The 18,696-nt window shown below is 35.3% G+C and overlaps 4 protein-coding genes across 4 annotated transcripts; 3 read left to right on the forward strand and 1 right to left on the reverse strand.

Moving 5' to 3' along the window:
- Positions 1-593: 593 nt before the first annotated feature.
- On the forward strand, positions 594-2,559 carry LOC108807118 (uncharacterized protein At3g27210). Its single transcript, XM_056987530.1, has 4 exons — positions 594-857; positions 1,047-1,139; positions 1,888-1,971; positions 2,064-2,559. The coding sequence occupies exons 1-4, from the start codon at positions 701-703 to the stop codon at positions 2,468-2,470; spliced, it is 741 nt and encodes a 246-aa protein (XP_056843510.1). The 5' UTR covers positions 594-700; the 3' UTR covers positions 2,471-2,559.
- Positions 2,560-3,050: 491 nt separating this feature from the next.
- Positions 3,051-3,824, forward strand: LOC108810867 (mavicyanin). Its single transcript, XM_018582942.2, has 2 exons — positions 3,051-3,288; positions 3,375-3,824. Exons 1-2 carry the CDS (start codon positions 3,123-3,125, stop codon positions 3,722-3,724), a joined length of 516 nt encoding a protein of 171 aa, XP_018438444.1. The 5' UTR covers positions 3,051-3,122; the 3' UTR covers positions 3,725-3,824.
- Positions 3,825-6,936: 3,112 nt separating this feature from the next.
- Positions 6,937-10,847, forward strand: LOC108833352 (uridine/cytidine kinase UKL1, chloroplastic). The gene is made up of 14 exons (XM_056987673.1): positions 6,937-7,328; positions 7,713-7,804; positions 7,903-7,972; positions 8,075-8,193; positions 8,409-8,505; positions 8,791-8,870; positions 9,096-9,290; positions 9,364-9,447; positions 9,537-9,597; positions 9,704-9,764; positions 9,956-10,049; positions 10,155-10,227; positions 10,311-10,393; positions 10,461-10,847. The coding sequence occupies exons 1-14, from the start codon at positions 7,133-7,135 to the stop codon at positions 10,605-10,607; spliced, it is 1,452 nt and encodes a 483-aa protein (XP_056843653.1). The 5' UTR covers positions 6,937-7,132; the 3' UTR covers positions 10,608-10,847.
- Positions 10,848-12,062: 1,215 nt separating this feature from the next.
- On the reverse strand, positions 12,063-15,417 carry LOC108833354 (chloride channel protein CLC-b-like). Its single transcript, XM_018606782.2, has 6 exons — positions 14,917-15,417; positions 14,638-14,838; positions 14,386-14,563; positions 13,779-14,311; positions 12,400-13,552; positions 12,063-12,300 (listed from the first exon to the last, which is right to left on the reverse strand). Exons 1-6 carry the CDS (start codon positions 15,093-15,095, stop codon positions 12,196-12,198), a joined length of 2,349 nt encoding a protein of 782 aa, XP_018462284.1. The 5' UTR covers positions 15,096-15,417; the 3' UTR covers positions 12,063-12,195.
- Between the last annotated feature and the right edge of the window lie 3,279 nt (positions 15,418-18,696).

Raw genomic sequence — 18,696 nt, forward strand, 5'->3', positions numbered from 1 at the left:
TTCATTTTAATTTGTTTAGGAATAAGTGTATATGAATTTAAATTATTTTTAAAATAGTTTAAATTGGTTATAATCTGAATTAAACCGCAAAAATTTGAACAAAACTCCAATTAAATTTTATAAATATCCGAATATAACTTAAATAATTAATCTCAAAACTCTAAAACCAAATAAACATGTGAAAGAAATCGAATGTTCAACTTATAGTTTTAACGAAAGAACTTATAATCAAAAATTATTTCACAAATAATAGTATAGATTGTAAAGATTATACTTATATAGATAAAATATAAATAAAAACTAAATGTTTTTGATATATTTTCATAAAGGCAAAATTTATATAAATTAGTTATATATATTTTTTTTAAATGAATAAAAATATTATTAACACAGACTCGCGCGTAGCGCGAATGAAAAAACCTAGTATATAAAAAACGTAATCACTAATCAGCGATTTACAATTAAGTGCCACGTCAATTCCCAAAAGTCACCCACACGAACGACACCGTTTTCTCTACTGAGTGGGCACCGTGTACGTGTAGGACCCCCACTTCCCCTTTTTCCGACTAATAAATGAAATAGGATCATATCATATAGTCCGTCTCTCTACCATATTTAACAAAAACATAATTCCTCGAGAAAGTTTCTCCACTTTTTATAGAGTTTTCCTTTAAATTTATCTAAAAGTCGACGCCGGTGAATGGGTTCGTCTTCGTCGTCGCTTAACAAGTCCCCGTTTAGAACAGACAACATGGTAACACCAGAGTCTCCCACGAAACATATTAGTTCAGTGCAGAAAAACGACGCCGTCGTCTCGATCGTAGCTAATTCGTCTCCTTCCACCAAGAAAACCTTCGGTAATTTTCTTACAATCGAAAGAAAGAGATCATCGTCTCTGTATTTGATTTTGATCTTCAGATTTTATTTTCTTAGTTAAAAAAAGTTGAATATGATTGGTTCATGATGACTGTGATGTGGGGTTTCTTATATTATATATTATATAAAAAATATTGAATATATGTGTATTCGTTTAATTCAATTTTCAGAATCGCCGAGAAAGAGTACAACATCGATTCCTCCGGTGGCTTCTCCGGCCGTCAAATCTCGGTGGTCGTTTTCTTCTTCTAAGAAAAGCTTCGGTAATTTTATTTCAAAAACCTCTTTTTTTTTTTTTTTATTCGTGTCCTGATACTTTTTTGTTTATAAGTGTTTCAGCTTTGGTCCTTGTCTGATGGTTCAATTTTAGTTATTGTCCGATCAAAATAATTGATGTTTTTTTTTTTCTAATGAACATTGGCATGTGGTGGTTAGGTGATTGGAAAATCAGCATCTGAAATTATTCTTTCATTATCACATTGAAAAGAAAAACCATTAATGGTTTTCAAAACCAATCTGATTTTCTTCATATGTAGATATAGATAGACTTTTAGGTTATTCATTTGATTCGTTCTTATCTGATAAGATCATATCTCTGATTTGATTTTTTTTCATTATAGATTTAATGTCATTAAATGAAAATTATGTCAAAATCAAAGACTTTCCCGTGACAACATAGTTTTTTCTCATAACAGTAATTTTGAAAAGACAGAGAGCTATGTTGGTGGACTGTACTTTATAAAGTTACCTATTTTAGTAATTTATATTAATTTTTAGGATCCTAATTTTTAAATAATTAAAAAAATTTAAGTCATTGCTCTGTTATTTCCTCGTACCCTCTGTTTTCAAGGATATAGTAATTCTTGTTTGTTTTGGTCTATTATGTCTTATGAAGGTGGTGATAGAATCATACAATTGCCTTCTTATTCTAAAGTTACCTATATATGAATCGTACACTTACATTCTTGTTCTAAAGTTTTGAAATGTTATCTTTTTTAATTTGTTCCACAGGAAGTAAAGATGAAACTTTCTTTGATACGCAGCAGCAGTGGCTACAATCTGACTCGGACGATGATTTCCACAGCGTTAATGGCGGTAAAAAAAACTTTAAACCTTTTCTTGTGGGATAATTGACCTAGTTTCAGCTGTATTGTTCAAGATTCATATTTTTCGGTTTTTATGCTCAGATTTCACACCATCGCGTGGAAACACTCCAAAGTGCAGCTTCTCGGACAGGCCTCCTCGTATCCAAAGCCTTATATTCCACGAGAGGAAGTCTTCTCGTGGCTCTTCTCCAGCGCCAAGACCGAGGAGGAAGAAGCTTGGTGAGCTTTTCAGAGATAGTATTAGAGAACAACCAGTGGAAAGCTCTGGAGCGTCATCATCTCTCAGCTCTCCTTACCTCTCGGGTGTAAACTCAGGGGAACTCAACAACACGGCCATTGAAGACATTAGCGTGAAGGAAGAGAAGAAGAAGAAGAAGTCTAACTGGCAGCATCATCGATGTCTTCCTGGTTTCTCATCATGTGGTGGAAGTTTCATCGAGAGGAGAAAGAAGTTGAACTCTGAAACTGGGGTTGTTAATGGGAAATAAGATGTAGAGAATAATAATAACGTTTTGTATATGAAAAGATGAGAAAGAGATATCAGAGTAAAAAGCTCTGATAATTTTTTTACAGGGTACTTCACTTACTGTGATGAGATGAAAATGAATCCGATAGTTGAAGTAAAAAAATGTAAAAAAATTATGGTGTTTTGATAATTTATATATTTGGTGGGTGATGAAGCTTCTTCATGCATGAATCTTTCAGTGGCTCGTTCTTTCTTTACATATCAGATTGTGTAACAGAAAGTTGTAACATCATCAAAATAGAAAAAAGCAAAAGATGATTTTCTCCAACAAAGATGATAGAAAGTTCTATTTAAAAACCGGGCGGTTTTAAATCTTGCTTGTATGCTAAGGCTTTTGGCTCCTTAACTTATTTGGCAATTCTGATGCAAACGTTCTACTTGAACATACACATGAAATACAACAGAATTAAAATAAGAAAAAAACAGAGCACAAATACTAATTTAAAGATCTGACAACTACCAAAGATCTTAGCTTTGATTCAACTCCAAGCTTGTTTTGTTTCTTTCCTTCTCTTAAGCAACCGAGTTCATGCATTGCCCTATATATATGATGAACTAGCTCGAAGAAAGCTTCAGTCAAGTATTGCTAGACCAGGTTCAATTCACTAAAACCAATGAAAATGCAAGCAGTTCTCACTGTCCTGGTTTTATCCGGTTTAATGACGGTTAAGACAACGTTAGCAGCACAACATGTGATGGGCGGGAGCCAAGGCTGGGAAGAATCCGTTGACTTTGATTCTTGGTCGTCCGATCAATCTTTCAAAGTCGGCGACCAATTGGGTACGTACGTTTTTCTCTAAACTCGGTTTTATTTACTCAAACCGACCGGTTTTTGCCAACCAAATCGTTTTGCTTTCCTTGTATAGTTTTTAAATACTCCGGACTACACAGTGTTGTTGAGCTGGGAAGTGAAACTGCATACAAGAGTTGTGATGTGGGAACACCCGTTAACTCCTTAAGCTCTGGAAACGACGTCGTTAAGCTGTCCAAAACTGGGACTCGTTATTTCGCATGCGGGACCCCAGGGCATTGCGAACAAGGCATGAAGGTCAAAGTCAACGTTGTCTCTTCTGACTCCACCGCCGTTCCCTCGCCGGGTTCGAGTTCGGGTTCGAGCTCCGACTCGGATTCTAGTTCGGGTCATGGGTTACGAGCTTCCATTGGATATATTTTGGCTGTTGGATCGTTTGTTATGGGTCTTGTTTGGGCTTTCTGAGAATTTAGGCTTTTGTTTTGTTGTATTTTGTTTGGATCATTATGTATTCAGATTAATGCATTTCTGAGTTTTGTTATATATTTCCTTATATTTTCAGTTACTTTAGTATCTCACCCTATTATCCACTTGATTGGTCCGGTAAGGAATATTCTTTGTTATGCCATGTTCATATGCTCACATTTTAGTTTCAACTGTATTATAACTGTTTTTATTTATTTTTTTCATTTTTTACGATAAAAGTTTGTGGGAAATTAGGTGTAATATACAAGAAAAAAACATAAACTCACAAACTAACCAAAACCATTCTCTCTCTCCTTATTTCTCTTCCTATCTCTCTCTACATTCTTACTAAAAACTAATTTTCCATTATTTTTGGTTATTTCACAAATAACCTCGTTTGGACTTTTTTAAGCTTTACTTAATTTAGCGTAATACATGCTATAAAAACTAACTGATTTAAGCATTTCGTTCTTCTTATAAAATTTTATACCTTTTTAAAAAAATGATAACTTTAAAATCTAGGGATAATTTGTTCAAAAACCAAGGAAAATATAGAAACTAACCATTTGCTAAAAATAGTGAAACATGGAAGGTGATTGTGCAAGTGGGAGGTGTTGATAAGTCGAGACTATCTTTTCAATGAGATGATCTTGTAGAGTTGTAGGTTATAGGGAAAGTACAATTATAGATCTTATCATATCTAATCAAGTACAATAATATCTAAAATAGATTTTTAAGATATACCTCGTTAAGTGGGAACAAACAGTTAACTCCCGCAGGTGTAAACATCAAGCATGATTATGGAATTAAGGTACACAATGTGTATAATCTTTTTTAGCTATCCAAATTATGTTATGGTCGTATTGATTACAAATATACAGTACAAAACAATATCTTAGCCAGCTATAAGTATATTGGACAATTTTGGTACTAAATAACTCTAGACAGAATGTGAGATATTGACATTGTACATGTATAATAATAAGTTTCCTTAGTTTTTAAACATTGATCATAAACCCTTGACACTATAATACAATACATTAAACTATAAGAAATTAAGAGCATAGCTAGGGTGCATGAAATGTACATACACATAATGTTATGTATATTTATTTGTTGGTAATGTCAAATTGTTGGATATCTATAAATATATACACGTTTAAAATTTCCGCTTAGCCGGATATCTTTTAAATGATCCAAGTGTTGTAATTGTTGACCGACCAATTCGATTGTTAATTTTTATATTAAAGGTACATAGGTTAATAAACGTTTAACCGAAACAAAAAGTTAAATGTCCTGAATACTAAACCCTAAATTCAAAATAGTAAACCCTAAACCCTAAATCCTAAACCCAACAGAAAACCCGGAACCCAAACCCTAGTCACTAAATCCTAAACCCTAAACCCAATAGGAACCCCATAACCCAAACCATAGTCACTAAACCCTAAACCCAAAATACTAAACCCTAAACCCAAACCCTAATGTCTAATCCCTAAACCTTGAACCCAAAAAGACTAAAACCTAAACACAATAGAGATTAGACATTAGATTTTGGGTTATGGGGTTCCTATTGGGTTATTAAATATGTTAGCCGTTTAACAATGGATTGTCATAAGTTATTAAATATGTTAGCCATTTAACAATAGATTTCAAATAGAATTAAACGAATGTTATTAAATATCTTAGCCGACTAACACTGAATCTCACAAACTTATTCATAGATATATCTAATTATATGAATAGAAATTATATTATAGAGTTAATTATTTACAACTACGTTTATCAAAAGTTATTAGTCACCTATAAACATTAATACCATGGCTAATAAATTATTTAACCATTTGTTGTGGTTTGTAACAATACCAAATATTATTGTAGCCAGCTAACATAATTTACATTACAATGAGATTTCTAATGGACTAGAAATTTTTTAATTATCTACAAACACGATTATCAAATATTGTTAGCCAACTATAAACATTAAATACCCTGGCTAATATGAACCATTCTTCGTGTTTCTTGTTGACTTTGAGCTGCCGGGAGATGATGAATCAACCAAACCGTCCAGAAAAAGAAGGCATTTCCCCGATTTCAACGAGTTTTCCGAAGGGTAATGCTCTGATAGTATCAACTTCTTCGGCATCGAGCGAGTTCAGTATTTGTCTGATTGCATGGGGTTTGTGGTAGGGTGTGACTCTGATTCGACTGGTTCACTGCTTACGGCGAAAATCCGTTCCGGGACGATAAGAGGTGGAGGTGAATTATCTTCTCCTTCCATTCTATGACTGGATTTGCAGAAGCTGGTGTTTAGCTTTGGTTTACTATGAGAGGAAAGAGAAAGCTATGAGGAGAGAAGAAATTGTGATTTTCAAGAAAAGAGAAGATACTTTCGATATAAGAGATTTTGAAAAATCTATTAAGAAATCTTTTAATTATTTGAACTGTGCAAATCCAAAGAATTGTATTTCGTATCTGTTGGATTTTTTACTCTCACGACGAATGAATCAACGTAGCGATAGAAGAGTCTAACGAAAATATAAACAGTGTGCGAAAATGTGACATTTGGTATGACGTTAAATACCACATAATGCTTTGGTATGCATCCTAATTTCTCTAAAATCTATCTACACAAAATCAATCAGTTAGCAAAAACGGTACTATTTCTTGCCATCATATAGATGATATGTTTAGATTAACAAAACTTATTGTTTCTTGATGATTTTTGGCAGTGCATACCAATTTTTTTTTTTTGCAAAAATAAAATTCATACTCTTTTTATTTAGTGTCTTTGGGATTTCTTGATTTTTTAAAACATGAACAATATATCAGTTACATTATTCAAAATAAAATATCAAATTGTGAAAGCTACAATTTTACCGTCGGTAAGTTATATTATACACTTCATCTCTCAGATGAAAATTTCAAAATCATGAAACTCATGCCTTCCCTGTATAGTTTCACACTAGTTTATAACTACACACTTTAACTGGATTAAAAAATAGGAGAGATGGAAAGTTGACCTAACAATAAAAAGTCTTGATTAACTCTAATTAAAAACTGACGAATATTTTAAACTAAGCAGCTTCCTTCAAATTTATCCAATCGAACTATAAAAAGACTAGTGATTACAACATTAATTATTTAATAACATTACAAATCTTATTTTAAAAATAGACGGATATTTTTAATTTAGTAGTTTCGTTCAAGTTTTCCACACAACAAATAATTAAAAAGACGGGAGGGAGCGAGAGAGAGAGACAAATTCCAAGTGGGGGAGGGTTGCCGTCGTATTTGTTGTGCAGAATCCGTCGTCGTCACTGATCACTTCCACATCATTTCTCCTTTTCTTCTTTTTCTCCGAAGACCTAATCAGAATCTCGCTTCTCCTCTCGCTCTCCAGTAAACCTAATGCCGGAAGACTCAACGTCGATCGACTATGTGATGGAGAAGGCATCGGGGCCTCACTTCTCCGGTCTTCGCCTCGACGGCCTTCTCTCTTCTCCCTCCAAATCCTCCACCTCTTCTCCTTCTCACTTCCGCTCCGCTCTCCCGCCCTTCTCCCTCATCTCCGATCCCGCCGCGCCTAATCAGCCCTTCGTCATCGGTTTGATTCTCGATTCTCTCCTTCCCGCGCTTTACTCCTTTTCTTAGTCAACAACAGTCGAACTCTCTCATATTATCTTAGGGTTTTAGCTATACAGAATCTACTGTAGCATTTGTGCTCCCAAGATTAGCGATATATGGATCGATAATCAGTTTCTTGGGCTTAATCATGTTTCCCTTAATTAACTTAATCATTATGCGCTAATTAGGATTAGCGATTAGGCGTTGGTTAAGCTAAACCGATTTGCCTATTTTTAGAGTATTGGCAGTTACAGATATTTATATGGAGTTAGTGCTAATACGAATATCTAGATGCGGCCTAAACCGTAGAATATTGGCAGTTACAGATACTTGATTGATGATTATCTTCTTTTGATTTCTGTAGGAGTTACTGGTGGTACCGCTTCGGGGAAGACCACGGTATGTGACATGATCATCCAGCAACTTCATGATCATCGCATTGTTCTTGTTAACCAGGTTAGATTCTTCTGGAGCTATCATCACTCTCCTCAGTTCTCATGTTATATCACTCGCTAGCTTGGAATATATATGATATGTATTGTTTGATTGATTAGGATTCCTTTTACCGTGGTCTGACACCTGAAGAACTGGCTCATGTTCAAGAATACAATTTCGATCACCCTGGTAGATTTTCTCTCTGCTTTGATCGTTCTTGTTTGAGAACACTGACGTATTGATGAATTTTTCTGACGTCTGTTTTTTTTTTTTTTTTTTGGTTTTCTCCAGATGCATTTGACACTGAGCAGATGTTGCATTGCATTGATACACTTAAGAGTGGACAACCCTATCAAGTTCCTATTTACGACTTCAAGACTCATCAACGTAAAGCAGATGCTTTTCGCCAGGTGCCTACTTTTTCTGCAGCTATTGTCTCTAAAGATGTGTCTCTATTTCTTTGACCTCCTTAAATGTTTTATTTCTACGGTTTTATGACTCTGTCTTCTAATTTCATGTGGCTGGATCTTCGGAATATTTACTTTTGCTTCGCACGATATCACATATTTGCATTTCTTATGAGGATTTTCGTTTGTTAAATCAATCATTGGGGGACTTTTGTCAGGTCAATGCTTGTGATGTTATAATTTTGGAAGGGATTCTACTTTTCCATGACTCACGAGTTCGGGATCTGATGAATATGAAGATCTTCGTTGACACAGGTAAACCCACCTTAAACTCCAGGATAACTAGCTGCAGTATATTTGACCTTCTGTTTTTTTGTCTGGAGAATTTTAGATGATATATAGTGACAATTGTATGCTGTTGATGGAAGTTTTCCACTTCCTGTTCCGTAGCTGATGTGGTGCACTTGACGGATTAACTGAATTTCGCAAATTATCAGTTGTTGACCTTTAAAGACATAATGAATACCTTTGAACCTGTTTGGAATGTTTATAATCCTCATTGAAGTTAAAGTCCTTATCTTAGCTATTAACTGGTTTCAGATGCTGATGTGAGGCTTGCTCGCAGAATCAGGCGTGACACGGTTGAGAGGGGTAGAGATGTTGATTCCGTGCTTGAACAGGTTAGTCTTTGTTTCAGATTTTGGTGTGAGATTAGTCAGGTAACACGAGACTTATGGCTTTGTGCAATACTAAACAATTTGATGTTTCTGTTTCTTTTCAAGTTACTCTGGACTCTTTAGTTCCATTTTTTGAACTGTTCTTCTGTTCTATATAACAGTGTTATCGTCTGAGCTTCTTGTATCTCTCAACTTTTCTTGTTTTGGGGATATTATGTTCATTTGCAGTATGCAAAGTTTGTGAAGCCCGCGTTTGATGATTTTGTGCTCCCTTCAAAAAAATATGCCGATGTGATTATTCCCAGAGGAGGTGACAATCACGTTGCAGTTGATTTGATTGTGCAACATATCCACACAAAACTTGGGCAACATGATCTCTGCAAAATCTACCCAAATGTTTTTGTCATCCAGTCAACATTTCAGGTATAGCCATTTTCCAAATATTTGATGTTTGATTCAGACAGTCATTTTCTCACTCTTAAGATCATAACTGCAGATAAGAGGCATGCATACACTTATTCGAGAGAAGGACATATCAAAACATGACTTTGTGTTTTACTCGGATCGCCTCATTCGTCTGGTACTCTTCTAATTCGTATCAACCTTTTCAATTTTCAAAGTCTCAGCTTTCAAACCTTGTTATTTCAATTGTTGATGGTTTTCTTTCAGGTTGTGGAGCATGGTCTTGGCCATTTGCCATTCACTGAGAAACAAGTAGTTACTCCAACAGGTATTTGTGCCTTGTAGAAATCAAAGCAAAGACCTAATGATTTATATGACGTTTCCTGCTCGATTGCATCCCCACGTTTATAATCTATAATCTTCTCCAAACCCAGGAGCTGTGTATAGCGGTGTTGATTTCTGCAAGAAGCTCTGTGGGGTCTCAGTCATTCGAAGGTGAGCGTTGAAAGGTATTACATGTTTTAAAAGTTCTTGATAGATGGAGACTGGAGCTGTTTAGTTTTTCAGTTTGTTTACACCTCCAAAATAAGGGAGCATACATTATTTGTTTTGCTCATGTGTTAAGTGAGTGCCTTTTTCTATTCTATTCTCTTGGCTAAAGTTTTCAGTTTTGTATGCGTTACAAGTGGTGAAAGCATGGAAAACGCTTTACGCGCATGCTGCAAAGGGATTAAAATAGGGAAGATTCTTATTCATCGTGTGGGTGACAATGGAATGCAGGTTTGTGTGTGTTTAGTTTTTCCGCACACCTTCAACAGTTTACAGATCATGCCTCTTTTCTAAAACAAAGAAACTTGTAAAATTTCGTTCTCCCATGTGAATCAGCTTATATATGAGAAGCTTCCAAGTGATATCTCCGAGCGCCATGTCCTGCTTATGGATCCTGTTCTAGGCACAGGTAAATTTCAGTTATTGTTTCCCTCTCATAGTTTGATTTGAACTTTGAAGTGTATATTCTCTCTCAAATGTTTCCATTGGAAGGTAACTCGGCAAGTCAAGCGATAGAACTACTCATACAGAAAGGAGTTCCTGAATCCCACATTATATTCCTCAATCTTATCTCGGTTAGTTGATAAAAATCACATAATTATTTTCTCCATCTCTCAGTCACTAACTCTCAGCGTTGTGCAGGCCCCAGAAGGAATACATTGCGTCTGCAAACGGTTTCCATTGTTGAAGATTGTGACATCGGAAATAGATCTGTGTATAAACGAAGACTTTCGGGTTATACCAGGCTTGGGTGAGTTTGGTGATCGCTACTTTGGTACTGACGACTAAAAGTACTTTGCTAATCTTTTGTTTGGAAAATCCGGCGCAACGGTTTGTTGTGTCTTTGTGTGTGTAAAGTGTGTGTGTATGGCCATAAAGTTGCGACCATTTTATCATTACCTGAACACCACGGGATCAGTTGGAGTTTCTTGGGTTTTGTACATAGTTTGATTTCGATCAGCAGACCCCGTTAACACACTTTATTCAATGGCGTGTTTTAGTTTAATACTACAAAGACCGTTATGAATGTTTTCACAATCAAAACAGTGTGATCTGGAACTCTAGAGTCATCCACGTAAGTTTATCTAAAAGTGTGATTCAGGCGTTATCCAAGGAAGCTCCTCCCCATCTATACCGTCAGCAGTCATCTCCTCCGTCTCTGTATCCGGCTGTATCCTCAGCAAATGCCTCCTTGCCGGAAGAACTGGCAACCTCGCCTACCCTCATAAACTCCTTCACCCTCGACGGCTTCTGCAATCAGGATAGTAACATACTATTCTAACCATCAGCTCCATCCAGGGCCTTACCTTTCTCCCGGAGACTCCACATCAGGTCTACAAGCACTGTCCCGTCATCTCCTACCGGTCTACGCCCCATACACAGCTCGAGGTCGTATTCAGGTGTTAGATAATCCATGGTACCTGCTGGGAGAGTAGTCCCGTCCAGCTAACATCGCACTGTGCTCATAAACCTCACCTAACCCGAAATCACCTAACTTGGCGTTGTACTCGGCATTAAGCATTATGTTGCAGGTCTTTGAGGTCACGGTGGATGATCTGTCTCTCGCATTCTTCGTGTAGATAAGTAAGCGCAGAGGCCACGCCGAGAATGATGTTTACCCGCTGTTTCCAAGAGAGGTATGAATTCCTCTGACGAATCCGATGAAGGTTTCTTGTGAAGCAATTCAATCAAACTTCCGTTGGGCAAGTTCTTAGCCGTCTCTGTTCCTGGAACTGAACTAGCTTCTTGTGCTGCAAGTAACCCGTCAGTGTGGTGAACTCTGGTGAATGGATTACGGTTGCAGTGTGACCAGGGAGCTCGATCAAAACGTTTTACGGCCACAGATCCATTTAAAAAGAGAAAGGGAAAGGGGAAGGGAAAAGAGAAATTCATGGCTGTTCTTGGTATCACTAATATCACCTCTAGACTAATATGGCCATTAAGTCACCAATAAACTCTTGCCTCTTTCTGGTTCTTTCTAACCTCCAAACATTTACTTTTATGTTTTTTTACTGTAATAAGGTACACTTATTTCATGATTGGTGTTTTGAGCCTTTTAAGTTTTGGCCGTATTCAAAGGAATGGGTTGTAGAATCACAAGGACTCTGGTTAGTTAAAATCTCTGTAACAACTGAACTTTCAAAAGTAATGGGTGAGAAAACAATTTTGCTCTGTTCCTTTTAAAAAGGAGACATAGTTCCTCTCTCCTACTGATTTTACAAGTATAGAAAGAGATGTGTGCAATGTTTATAACTTATCAACTTATGTTGAGTATGAACAAAAAGTGCAAAACTGGACTTCAAGAATGGGAAGGAAACAACATGGCTGCAAAGACAAATTTTACAAACACAGGTAAAAACAATAGTACAAGTAAGCTTCAGTTTGCTTTTCGACCTTTGGATTTTTCCAAATGAGGAAAAGCTTGTAGAATGTTGTATGCCCTTAGATCTTGCCTGGTTAAGATCCCTACCACAGGAGACATCTGCAAACGATTTTGTTAATGGTAAGGTTCATTAGATTTGTTTATAAACTTTATAACAATTATGAAAGCAAAGGAGGGTCAAAGGTATAAAAAACTCACTCCTGAGGCTTGAATCTTGGGAACAATAAGCAAATGCCTCAGTCCCACTTGCCTGAACAGCACCAAAGCCTTGGCCACAGACATATTCTCCATAACTGTGTAAGGAGTTGTGTTTGTAAGAGGATGAAGATCAACATACATTTGCATTTCAGAGCTTGTGATAGCCACATCGTCAAAGTTGTCTTCTCTCTCAGCCAATTCATCCCATGGGAACTTCTCCCTGACCTCCCACTCCTCTGTTCTTCTCTTCTCCGTCAAGAACCATCTCTTTTTCAGAACTTTAACGAGGTGTGCTCTCAGTATCAACCCGTGGAGCTCTATAGACCCAGTTGCTTGACCCGCTTGAGGTACTACTTCTGCTTTATCTAGAACAGGGAATGCATTATGCGTCGTGTTCCTTAGCACATCAACTATTCTAGCAACCTTTTCTACTCCTTGGAGGGTTACAACAGGTGGCTTAGCATCACCAAGATCCCCAACTGAGAGGTTCCTCATCCACGGCTCTGGATTTGCATCCAAGAAAGGTAAACCTTTCAGATGAAGTATGATATCATAGATACTTGGGTTGAAGCTGTCTCCGACAGTTTTGGCAATGAGAAGCACAATCATTGTAATGGGAAGCAGAAGAAGGTTGTTGGTGAGTTCAAGGAATATAACACAGAGTGATACAGTCATTCTCATCGACCCTGCCATGAGTGAAGCTGCACCAAGAACCGCGTAAAGCCCTTGGTCAATACTGGTGTATGATCCCATCACTCCACCAAGCATTCTGCCATATGCAGAACCCATGAGGATGATTGGGAGGAAGAGACCAGAAGGTGTTGCGATACCGAACGTGAAAAGGCCCAAGATGCAGTAGAGTACAAAGAATATCCAAAGAGAACCCATGCTGAACTCATTGGGAGTGTTGGAGGAGAAGATGTTTCTTACAGCATCAACATTGGTGGTGAGAAGCAGAGTAGCTAGATCATTGTAGTGACCTTTTGGACAATGGAACTGTTTGAAGTTGCCTGTTCTTCCATTTGTGGGGCATCTCTCCTCTATTGAAGGGTCACAAGGCTTGCATGTAGCCAAGAAAGGAAGACCATAGAGACAAACTGATGTGAAGAGAGATACAGTAAGACTTAGAAGCACCTTGTGGATCTTACCCTTCCTGCAAAATGACCAAACATGCTAAGTAAAGTGATTAAAGAGGTTTAGTTTCACTATAATCATGTTCTTTTTCATTATTAGTATTCAAATGCTATTATAAAATAAATAAAATTAATAATATCTAGATATTGTATATGGATGTATTTATTAACTATGGATGTATTCAGATGCTACATCTAAATGTTGCATCAAATACAAAAATGAACATGGTCTAAGTTTATACTTACGCATTGATGAGATTGTAAAGTCTGAGAACTTTATGGAGAAAGTGATTGTAGAGGCTCCCAAGAACTCCACCAATGACACCAATCAACGTGATAGGGATTATATCAGTTACATGGTAAGTATAAGTTACATGGCTCACATCAAACATGATAAGCCCTCCACTTCCAAACAACCCACACTTCCCTGACTTGCAGATCTGTATGAACTCCCTTAGCACCACCACAACAACCGCTGTGCTGAAGAAAGTCCTCCACAACAAGGCGCTTCTCCACCAAGTGGCGACTTCCTCAAGAGCGAAAAGCACGCCTCCGACAGGTGACCTGAAGGCTGCACAGACACCAGCTGCTGAGCCACATGTAATCATATCCCTTCTGTCTCTGTCGTTGTTGAAGTAACGCAGCCATCTCCACTTGATCCTGTGATTGTCTGTACCCCCTTGCCCAAGCAAAGAAGCTATGCAGGTTCCAATGTGAACTAGAGGACCTTCTTTGCCTAGATCAAGTCCAGCTGCAACCGCTCCAATGCTTCCAATGATCTAATCCATTACATAAATCATTGTTAAAGTGCTTTCTTGATAATCTTTTTCAAATGAGAAATTAGGAAACAAACCTTAACGAACATAGTGGTAGCACCAAACATGTTGGGAGTATCAATGCCATTAAGATAAGCTTTGATCTCAGGAATGCCAGGACCAGCTGCCGTGGGAGCAAAGCATACACAAAGCACAGAGGCTATCAACGTTAGTCCCAAATTGGCTCCAGCAAACATCATCAGACCTGTTACATATCTGTTTTCACACACAAAGACTTTATCACACAATCGTAATTAGATGAATCTTGGTTCTTGGATTTGGTTGATTACCTTTCTTGGGCGAGGAAGTGACCAACTGCTAAAAGCTTGTAGCCAGCAATGTTTTCAACGGCTAAGTTGATGAGAGTAGCGATTAGACCAGTGAATAGACCGACAAGACAAGCGAATGTCCATTTCAAGAATATGTATTGAAGCACTTGTGTTTTTGATCTTTTTCTCCAGTCATGCTTAAACAAATCGTTCTCGTTTATTCTGTCAATATTATCATTAAACATTAAGAAATGAGACCCTGAAGCAGAGAAGAATTAGGTAAGAGAAAAAAAGACTTACTCATAATCCAAGCTCTCGATGTAAGAAACTTTGGTACCGACCAAAGCATGTGGTGTGGAAGAAAGTGTTCTGTGAGCCTTAACCAGAGGTTGGTTCAGTGTGTTGCTCTCTGTGTCTACTTGTTCTTCTTCTTCTCCATTGTAATTACTATTACCAATCTGGTTTATAACTTCTCCCATGTCTCTCTCTCTATCAGATAAAGAAGAAACTGGCTTTTGGTCGGAAACACTGCAACAGAACTGTGTTTAAGGTTCTTGAGGAGCTTTCTCTGTTTAAGAAAGCACTTCTGGGTGGGATTTTTTTTTTTTTTGGTTTTAGATTTTTTTTTGCATGGAAATTGTTTTTTGGATGTTGTATTTATTTTGCTTTCTACAAAGCTTTGTACTTATACATGTACGCACATATATAATCTTTTTGTTTTGTAACTGACACATATATAATCCCTATAATCTTTACGTAGACGACGCTTAGGGTATTCAAAAACAAAAAGAAAGTTTGTGAGAGGGCAGCAAATAGAAATTTGGTAATCCATACATATGCTACACTACAAGATGAGAGACAATGATTGGCCAATTAAGTAGTACTGTGTACAATAAGTTACAACGAAAAGGCAAGCAAACTGTGAATTTGTAGTATAATACGTAAGTAAAGGGATATGTTTAACAAAAACAAAAACGAAAAAAACGTAGGGATATGACTTCTTGACTTGTGGCCTAGATATATATATCCATAAATAACCAGAAGAATAGTAATCTTTTTTTCCTTTTTTTATCCTTTTTTTTGTGTAAAACGGCCCTTTTTATCCTTAAAGCTTAGTAAAAATAAATAAATGAAATAAAGATGAATAAAATACGAAAAATAAATAAATTCATTTTATACATTTTTCCTCCAATTATACAACTTTTTAAAAATCTATTTTTTGGTAATTGATGGAATAATGGTAGTTTTATGTGGAATGTATGCGAATGAATCGTTCTACATAATTTTATCCCCACAAGTAAACAATCTAGTTGCAACTTCAGCACAAATATAAGAAAATTTTTGATTTTTACCAAAAAAAAAATGAGAAAATGTGGTGCATAGCGTAATTCTCCATATTCTTGATTTTAAACAAATCGTTTAATTCGCTCACACAAAAGATAACAAAGTCATACAAAAATTACATTTGGAAATAATTCTTCTAAAGATAATCTCATTTTACTTCTTTTTTTTTGTGAAAATTTATCTCATTTTACTTTTCTGTTTGAAAATAGAGTGTAGTGTAAAAGAGTTGAAATCCAACTTCATTTTCTATTTTATAGTAGAGGAAAAATAAATTTATATTGTAATTCATTTTTTATTCATTAATTTTTTAAAAAATATAATATCATTGGAGAAGAATTTAAACCTGTTATAAAATTTTGGAAATAATCTTATTATTACTCGATTTTATTTGGTTGAAAGACTGACAAATGTTTTTGTCTTAACAGACTGACGAGTGAGTGAGTGACGAATATATACAAGTGGATTAAAGACTATTTGCCAACCTGACCAACTCAGCCAAAACAGCCGACAGATCAGCAGCACTTTAAGTCTATCATCAAACCTTCGTGAGATCTAACGGTCTGAAAACTCTGACCTCTTGAGGTGATCAAACAGACACTTTTATATTACTAATAAAATCAGGAACAATCAGCACTACTAGAAAAGAAAATAGACATTGTGGTCTTTTGTTCAAACAAAAAAGCGCCAATGTTTTTCGTGATATTATTGTGACCAGCGGGCCACCTTAACAGTGAAGAAAATTGGCATATATAGTTCAAAATGAATGGTCACCAGCTTAATGATAACAAAAATCTTTATGCATATATATATGTTCTTTTATTATTAAAACTATACAGCAACTGTTATGCAGTTATTATGTATGTTACCACTCGGATCCTACATATAGCTAGTTCGCTTGCAAGACTTTTTTGAATAAAGCTGAAGTATTATAGATTTATTACATATGGTATTTAATTAAAAGTTTAAAGAAAACTTTTTGTACTGTGTTTGTGTGTATATATAAGCAAATAATTTGGATAATTACTATGTGGGGGAGAGTAGTACGATATTATTGTAGACGACGTCGACTCTGCGCTTATGGATAGACAATCTCCACGTTTTGTGTTATCTTAAGAAGAACTGAAAATAAATCAATGCTTAAATATATAGAGAATGCATTGGATAGATGTAGGCATGTAGCTTTTGATATTGTCATTTGGGCGTTTTCAGAGTTTGACATTTGATAACTCTATGTGATAACACACAAAAAGGGCACCGCATGAACGGGATACGTTGGAACTAATATAAAAAGGTAAACATACAATATATGTTTTGGCACAAAATATAATTTGTAAGAATATGATATTTTCATAACCTTATTTGATTTATTTTTCGTTATCCATAATAAATATTTATAATGCAGATAAATATTTGGAATATTCATCACACACTTATGATCCTCTTTTATATATTGATTCTTCCACCACCAGTGTTTTCTTGATAGCAAATTTTCTATTTTCAATTCTTATCGTGGTTACCTAAAGTATTATTATCTACGAAAACGATCCCTTATCGGAAAATATTCAAACATGCCTGTAACCGTAACAAAACGCACAAAAGTAGATTCAATGATTCGTTGATAAACAATCAAGGTTTACATATATACCTATAGATTATTAAAATCAGGACCACTAACGATTATTCATATCAAACTTAAAGAACATTCAATAATTCGATGTAAAGAGTTGACAACTTGTTGATCTAGTTGTATAACAAAGATTCCGAAACCTTCTCGTCAAATTTCACACGGTGGTCCAGTTTGAGAATAAATAACAAAAAGGTCCAGCAACCAACTTTTTTGGTAAGACATATTTTTTTTATGAATTTAACTACATGAACGTCATTATCTATGATGTAATCTATTGAAAATATTGACTACATTTCGAAGATGTTTTTCCTGCTCCTTTGGATTTTGTTATCGATATAGTCCTAGCTTTGTTAGAAGAACTGCTTTTGCGTTTTATGTTTTGCACGAGTTTGAATTTGTGTCTCTAGTTAAATACGATTCTTAATCTGTCAATAACAGCCGGGCTTGAAATTTGTGGAATATATCCTATTCGAAAAATATTGATTAATTATTTAATATTTTCTTAAAATTTATAAATAATGTTTTTATTTAGAAAAAAATATTTTTTGTATTAGATTATTTATTTATGTCTAACTTATAATAATATAAAATCCATCTAATATAACTTTATCATTTTATCAACCAAATTTTTATTCACTTTTTATTTTAAAGTTATATTTATATTTTATTATACCAAAAATAAAAATATATCTATGAACTTTTTAAGTGGGATCTTTGTAAAGTAGGGATTCCATTCAAAAGTTTTATAGAAATATCGACATGTCGGGTTCTGGTCATTAATATCAAATTTACAATTATATAAAAGTTTTATTAATATATATAATGTTATTTTACAAATATTTAATTGTCTAAAAATGCAAAATATATATATGATATTCTTTTTGTTTCTAAATAAGTGTCAATTTGATATTTTTTACACATATTAAAAAGACGACAAAAATATATGAAATTTGTTATTAATTACACCTGACTAATAGTATCTGAGATAAATAAAATTATTTATACAATTAGTTAAGTTTATAATTAATTTTCAGCTAAACCTAAATATAATATATATTAAATTGTATTTTCTTTTAATTAGTGCTACTCATGCAATCTTTGAGTGTCCA

The sequence above is a fragment of the Raphanus sativus genome, chromosome 6, assembly GCF_000801105.2.
Source record: "Raphanus sativus cultivar WK10039 chromosome 6, ASM80110v3, whole genome shotgun sequence".
NCBI lineage: Eukaryota > Viridiplantae > Streptophyta > Magnoliopsida > Brassicales > Brassicaceae > Raphanus > Raphanus sativus.